The sequence below is a fragment of the Jatropha curcas genome, chromosome 5 (genome assembly GCF_041381405.1).
Source record: "Jatropha curcas cultivar XTBG-Jc1 chromosome 5, XTBG_Jcur_1.0, whole genome shotgun sequence".
Lineage (NCBI taxonomy): Eukaryota > Viridiplantae > Streptophyta > Magnoliopsida > Malpighiales > Euphorbiaceae > Jatropha > Jatropha curcas.
In genome coordinates this window covers 2,038,326-2,045,921 of record NC_143155.1, presented here as the reverse complement: position 1 = coordinate 2,045,921, position 7,596 = coordinate 2,038,326, and the positions used below count along the sequence as shown (strand labels likewise).

At 31.4% G+C, this 7,596-nt stretch overlaps 2 protein-coding genes and 1 pseudogene across 3 annotated transcripts; 1 reads left to right on the top strand and 2 right to left on the bottom strand.

Moving 5' to 3' along the window:
- Positions 1-247: 247 nt before the first annotated feature.
- Positions 248-2,519, top strand: LOC149496015 ((S)-N-methylcoclaurine 3'-hydroxylase isozyme 1-like). The gene is made up of 2 exons (XM_089721871.1): positions 248-1,192; positions 1,733-2,519. Exons 1-2 carry the CDS (start codon positions 275-277, stop codon positions 2,333-2,335), a joined length of 1,521 nt encoding a protein of 506 aa, XP_089577997.1. The 5' UTR covers positions 248-274; the 3' UTR covers positions 2,336-2,519.
- A 339-nt stretch (positions 2,520-2,858) lies between these two features.
- On the bottom strand, positions 2,859-5,679 carry LOC149496014 (littorine mutase/monooxygenase-like). The gene is made up of 2 exons (XM_089722153.1): positions 5,659-5,679; positions 2,859-3,464 (listed from the first exon to the last, which is right to left on the bottom strand). Exons 1-2 carry the CDS (start codon positions 5,677-5,679, stop codon positions 2,859-2,861), a joined length of 627 nt encoding a protein of 208 aa, XP_089578279.1.
- Positions 5,680-5,812: 133 nt separating this feature from the next.
- On the bottom strand, positions 5,813-7,596 carry LOC149496013 ((S)-N-methylcoclaurine 3'-hydroxylase isozyme 1-like; annotated as a pseudogene). Its single transcript, XR_016320963.1, has 2 exons — positions 6,680-7,596; positions 5,813-6,492 (listed from the first exon to the last, which is right to left on the bottom strand). The product of XR_016320963.1 is annotated as a (S)-N-methylcoclaurine 3'-hydroxylase isozyme 1-like (transcript).

Below are 7,596 nucleotides of genomic sequence, written 5' to 3'. Positions count from 1 at the left end.
TCCAATAACTGTGAAAATGTTAATGTAAAATGTAATTTATTTAACATTGAATAAATTGATAGTCAAATGTAAGATTTATATATATATATATATATATATATATATATATATATATACAAAATAAAAAATGACATCAACTAGCTGTGATGGATCAACTATATATATATATATATATATATATATATATTTATATTTTGGGATCTCTAAGAAAATCATTTTCTTTTTTCCCTAGAGAAGCCTGATCTGTTTGATCCTTTGAAATAAATGCTGAGTTATGACATCTTGGGTTAAATCTCAAATTCAGTTCAAGTCTCTTTGTGGCATGGATCAAACACTCTTATACCTTCCCTTTCTTGTTTTTCTACCTATTGTTTTCATTTTTTTCAAGAAAATCTGCTTTCCTCCATCAAAACAATGTCGTCTTCCTCCAGGCCCCAGGCCATGGCCTATCGTAGGCAACATTCCTCATATTGGGAAAAAACTGCACATTTCATTGACAAACATTGCCAAAGTCCATGGCCCTTTAATTTCACTTAGGCTAGGCACTCAACTTGTCATTGTTGGTTCTTCATCGAAGGCAGCTATTGAAATTCTGAAACATAATGATCGTTTGCTTTCTGCTAGATCTATACCAAAAGCAGTTCCTCGTAAAAGCCATGTTCTTGAACGCTTAGCTCTGGTCTGGAATCCCACATGCAATGATCAGTGGAAGTCCTTCAGAACCTTGTGTAGGACTGAACTTTTCTCTGCCAAAGCAGTTGAAGCACAAGCTGCTTTGAGGGAAAAGAAAATGACAGAAATGATAGAATATTTAAGTAGCCAAGAGGGAGAAGCAGTTAATATTGGAGAAATTGTGTTTGCTACAGTTTTTAATACAATTTCTAATCTTCTATTTTCCAAGGATTTCATGAGCTTGCAAAATCAAGGATTGAAAAGTTTGTTGTGGAGAATGATAGAGTTGGCTGCTGCTCCTAATGTGGCAGACTTTTATCCCATATTTGTGGAGTTAGATCTTCAGGGTATTAGAAGACAAATGGCAAAGTGTCTTAAAGAAATGTTTGGCATATGTGAAATTTATATCAAGGAAAGAAGAGAAAGACATGCAAATGCACATAATGCTTCTAGTACAGACTTCTTAGATGTGTTCCTTTCAAATGGATTGGATGATGATCAAATCAATTGGCTGTTTATGGTACGCATACATTTCCTCTACTGAAAGTTTATTTAGTAATTTTTTTTGAAAGTGGTTTGGATCAATGTTACTTAAATCGCGGTTTGTCATGATACGTGTTATGGGCACGAGATGATACTTTTGGATCAGTGTTAATGGTTTGCAAATGCACATATTTCGAATAAAAAAAAAAAAAAGTCTACACTAGAATTGGTCCAGAAATTTCGATCGTAATCGGACCAGAAATCAAGGGGCTAGTTTAGATTTCGGTCTTTCCCTAGATATTTTATGACCAAATCAATCGAAAATCATTGGCTTTAATAAAGTCGGTTCTGGTACAAATGAAAAGAAAGAGAAAAGGTTGCGTAGTAAAAAAGGGATCAAAACAGAATAGGGACTGGAACAGGCAAACCCTTTATCAGGACTAGTTTTAGACAGGAAACAGTTCAATCGCGAGACTGAATCAAAACCTATTGGACCTGATTTAAGTCTTAGTTCTATTAGGGTTTATTTTAGTAAGTGAAAATATTTAAACTAATTAATATAATTTTTATGTTGCAGGAATTATTCAGTGCTGGTGTGGACACTACTACCACAACAGTTGAGTGGGCAATAGCTGAGCTTTTGAAGAACAAACAAGCCATGAAAACACTTCAGCAGGAGCTAGAAACAGAAATTAATAGAAACCCAATTCAAGAATCTCAAGTTTCTCAACTTCTATATTTAAATGCATGTGTGAAGGAAACCTTGAGATTACACCCTCCTGCTCCATTTTTGCTTCCTCACTGCGCTACTGAGGCCTGTGAACTTATGAATTTCGTGGTGCCAAAAAATACTCGAGTATTAGTAAATGTTTGGGCAATTGCACGTGATCCCCTTATTTGGGAAGATTCAGAACTATTTAAACCTGAAAGGTTTCTTCACTCTGGTTTAGACTTTAAAAGTCAAAACTTTGACTTCTTACCTTTTGGTTCAGGAAGGAGAATATGCCCAGGACTACCTATGGCTATAAGGCAACTTCCAATGATTTTAGCCTCTTTAATACATCATTTTGATTGGTCTCTTCCAAACGGTGAAGATCCTGCTCTGCTAGACATGACTGATAAGTTTGGCATAACATTACAGAAGGAGCAACCTTTGTTCATTGTTCCTAAAAGAAAATGATAAATTGCAGACCAATTCTTCTCGCCCTCTTACAATGCATTTTTTTTCATGCTTGTGCCTTTTTATTATTAATCCAAAACTCATATGTTATTGTTGGCTTTTTCTTTTTTATATTACTACAGGTATTTTCAGAACCTTTTGAGTATGAGACTATTCTCAATTTAACGATTCATGATTGTTTCCTTTTGATCATTAAACTGCCAAAATTTATTGAATTTGAGGATGCGTTTAAATTTCAAACCATTTATATTTTAAAAAAATTTTATGCAATAAATACCTTAATAAAATTGAAAAAAAAAACAATAATGAAAAAAAAAATGAATATAATCCAACAAACAAAGTACAAGCATACAACTAATTAAATAATTCAATAAAATGCATTTGTAGTTCAAAGTTTGAACAAAAAAGCATTTGCATACAGTCTATTTCATCTGAGTATATACTAAACATAATTTAAATTTAACTAAAAACACAACCATTGTATTATAAAAAATAAAAAAATAAAAATGCATTGTCACGTAATTTATAATTTTCTTTTATGAAGAATGAGCAAAGGTTGCTCCTTCTGTAATGTTATGCCAATCTTATCGTTCATGTCTAGCAGAGTAGGATCTTCACCATTTGGTAGAGACCGATCAAAACAATGTATTAAAGAGGCTAAAATCCATGGAAGTTGCCTTGTAGCCATAGGCAGTCCAGGGCACATTCTCCTTCCTAAACCAAAAGGTAAGAAGTCAAAGTTTTGACTTTTAAAATCTAAACTAGAGTCAAGAAACCTTTCAGGTTTAAAAAGTTCTGAATCTTCCCAAATAAAGGGATTACATCCAATTGCCCAAACATTTACTAATACTCGAGTATTTTCTGGAATGTTGCAATCCATAATTTCGTAGGGCTCAGTAGATCGGTGAGGAACTAGGAATGGAACTGGTGGGTGCAACCTCAAGGTTTCCTTCGCACATGCATTCAAATATGGAAGTTGAGAAACTTGAGATTCTTGAATTGGGTTTCTATTAATTTTTGTATTTAGCTCCTGTTGAAGTGTTGCCATGGATTGTTTGTTCTTGAGAAGCTCCGCCATTGCCCACTCAACCGTTGTGGTAGTAGTGTCCACACCAGCACTGAATAGTTCCTGCAACATAAAAATTATATTAATTAGTTTAAATATTTTCACTTACTAAAATAAACCCTAATAGAACTAAGACTTAAATCAGGTCCAATAGGTTTTGATTCAGTCTCGCGATTGAACTGTTTCCTATCTGAAACTAGTCCTGATAAAGGGTTTGCCTGTTCCAGTCCCTATTCTGATAAAGGGATGCGATTCACATGTGGTCTGAATTTATTGTAGACTTATTTTAAAATTGTATTTAGCTGCATGTCAAGACATAATCTAATAGTAAATGTATATACAATCTAACAGTATATTTAGATTCGCATCCATCTCTCAATACTAAAAAAAAAAATTGTGCCAAGGCTGTTCTCATATTTATATATTGTTTGATTAATTATTTTTAAAAAAATAAATATAGATATAGAGTTGATATTAATTTATAAATTAAAAAACAATCAGAGTCAATTAGTAACTCAAATAATCCTTCCAAAAGTTTAGATAACCTCTTTTTTTCCTTTTAACTAAATAAAATTTTAGAGAATTAATATTCCAAAATGGTGACTTGTGGTTAATTTTGAAAACAAACAAATTTTACATCTCCTCCACTCTCAAAGTGAATTGAATTTTTAGATTTTGATTAACTAAAATACAGAGATTCAAATATAAAAAACTAAGGGTATGTTTACTTATATAACATACTTTTTTTTCTATTTTCTATTTTTTTAGAAAATAAAAATTAGAAAATAGAAAATGGAAAATGCATTCAATTGATAATAATGTAAACAATTATATTTTAATTTAAAAATTTCACAAACATTATTCATAACTTTAATAATTAAAATAAAATATTATAAACTAACTTTAGAAATTTTTTTTTAAAATATTTTAAATTTTCATTATCTATTATTTATAATAATAATATCAATTTTTATTATTTTGTAATTTTTTTAAAAAAATAAATGATATAATATATCTGTAATAATAAAATTAATTATATATTAAAGCATGATATAATTTTTTATGTTATTTAAATATTTTTATTTATTCAATGAAAATATTTAATAGAAAAAATCATTTATAGATATTATAACATCAATTATCAAAATTTCATTTTATAAAATGAAAAACAGTTGGGAAACATATCTTTTACTATAAAGGAAAACCTGAAAAACAACTTAAAGCTATTTTTTAAACATTAGTTAAATTTTAAAAAAGTAAAAAATTATTTTTTTTAGTTTTTCAAATAAAAAATTAACTGATTTGAACACAAAACTCTTTTTTTCAATTTTTTAAAAAAAATTTCTAAAAAATTACTCCGATCTTCCCTAACAGCACATCCTAAATCTCCAAAGAATAAAATGAATGAGTGATAACTAGTTAATTTTGTAGCGACTACAAGTGATAAGTAGCAACTCGTAACATTTTTATTGGACTGTGATTCAAATCTATCGATATCACAGTTCATTATAAAGTTTTTCCATAGTGGGCCAATCTTTCCATAGTGCAATAATTAGCAAGTGAAAATTGAAGTATACGTCCATTAGCTAGCAAGTGGAGAATTTGGTAAATAAAAGATTAATAAATAAATATTAGTGTCGGAAATGAGTCGGGCAGAGTCGAGTACGAGCTCGAACTTGAATTTTAAAATTTAAGTTCGAACTCAACTCATTAATAAAAAATTAAGTTTGAATTCAGCTCATTAAAAAGCAAATAGATTCAAAACTTTAATTATGTATAGATCAGCAAAATATAATCAACAACTAATTTTTTACGTTTCTATTAATAAATACATATTCAAATTAAACAAAAAAAAAATGCAATAATTATTAATTTAAAAGAAAAACAATATCGCAACACCTACAAAGTCAGTTGAAACAGATCTCAAAAAATTTAATAAAAAATGTTAAAGTTAATTCAAGATAAACATAAAACAAAAACTTCAAAAAAAACTTAAAGTTAATTCAAAGCATAGTCTACAGACTGGCCATTAGAATCCTCTGTATTTTTTACCTTGCTTTAGGCATGCTGAAATGTCCATAATGTCTCTTACTTTTGCTTTTGTATGATCAAAACAATTAATGCCTGCACTTTTACAGCCAGGGAGAGCAAAACATAACCAAATTATTCTTTTCAAAAAGAACTTTAACTAACTAATTTTCTAAGTAAATCCCCAAAATTATATGCATAAATTATCATGAGCATCCTTATAACCTACCCTTTTGGGTACAAGACCCATTTCGATTTTAAAATTTATCATTATTGTCTTTTGATCATCGAAGTGTCTAAATTATTAAACTGAAAACGCATTTAAACCACTCAATTTTATTTAAATTTTATTCGACAAATATCTTAATTAAGATAAAAAACAATAATGAAAAAGAAAAAGTGAATATAATCTAATAAGAAAATTACAATATAAGGCACAAGCATGCAACTAATAGTTTTTATAGTTTTCTTTTAGGAACAATGAGCAAAGGTTGCTCCTTCTGTAATGTTATACCAAACTTATCATTCATGTCTAGCAGAGTAGGGTCTTCACCATTTGGAAGAGACCAATCAAAACAATATATTAAGGAGGCTAAAATCAATGGAAGTTGCCTTTAGCCATGGGTAGCCCTGGGCATATCCTTCTTCCTGAACCAAAAGGTAAGAAGTCAAAGTTTTGGCTTTTAAAGTCTAAACCAGAGTCGAGAAACCTGTCAGGTTTAAAAAGCTCTGAATCTTCCCAAATAAAGGGATCACGTCCAATTGCCCAAACATTTACTAATACTCGAGTATTTTTTGGCACCGTGAAATTCATAAGTTCACAGGCCTCGGTAGAGCAGTGAGGAATCATCAATGGAGCAGGAGGGTGTAATCTCAAGGTTTCCTTCACGCATGCATTTAAATATTGAAGTTGACAAACTTGAGATTCTTGAATTGGGTTTCTATTGATTTCTCTTTCGAGCTCTTGCTGAATTGTTTTCATGGCTTGTTTGTTCTTGAGAAGCTCGGCTATTGCCCACTCAACAGTTGTGGTAGTAGTGTCCACACCAGCACTGAATAATTCCTGCAACATAACAATTATACTTTAATTTCACTCACTATAAGTTATGATTCAACTGTTTCCTGTTTGATCCTAGTCCCGATAAAGGGTTTGTCTGTTTCTGTCTCAATTTTGAATCGAAAATTACTGTCTGGACTTTTTTTTTTTCAAAATCCAAACCATTTTTTTGGTAAAGGAAATATTTGCTTACCATAACCAGCCAGTTGATTTGATCATCATCCAATCCATTTGAAAGGAACACATCTAAGAAGTCTGTACTGAAAACATTATGTGCATTTGCATGTCTTTCCCTTCTTTCCTTGATATAAATTTCCCATATGCCAAACATTTCTTTAAGACACTCTGAGATTGCTCTTCTAATACCCTGAGGATCTAACTCTGCAAATGTGGGATAAAAATCTGCAACGTTAGGAGCAGCGCCCAACTCCATCATTTTCCACAACAAACTTTTCAATCCTTGATTTTGCAAGCTAATAAGATCCTTAGAAAATAGAAGATTAGAAATTGTATTAAAAACCGTAGCAAACACAACTTCTCCAATATTAACTGCTTCTCCCTCTTTGCTACTTAGATATCCTACCATTTCTGTCATTTTCTTTTCCCTCAAAGAAGCCTGTGATTCAAGTGCTTTGGCAGAGAAAAGTTCAGTCCTACACAAAGCTCTGAAGGACTTCCATTGTTCATTGCATGTGGGATTCCAAACGAGAGATATGCGTTCAAGAACATGGCTCTTACGAGGAACTGCTTTTGGTACAGATCTAGCAGAAAGCAACGATCATTATATTTCAGAATTTCAATAGCTGCCTTGGATGAAGAGGCAACGATGACAAGTTGATTGCCTAGCCTGAGTGAAATTAACGGGCCATGGACTTTGGCAATGTTTGTCAATGAAATATGTAGTTTTTTTCCCAATATGAGGAATGTTTCCTAAGATAGGCCATGGCGTGGGGCCTGGAGGAAGATGACCTTGTTTTAATGGTGGAAAGCCGATTTTCTTGAAAAAAATGGGTAGAAAAACAAGAAAGGGAAGGTATAAGAGTGTTTGATCCATGCCACAAAGAGACTTGAACTGAATTTGAGATTTAACCCAAAGATGTTATAGGAGAG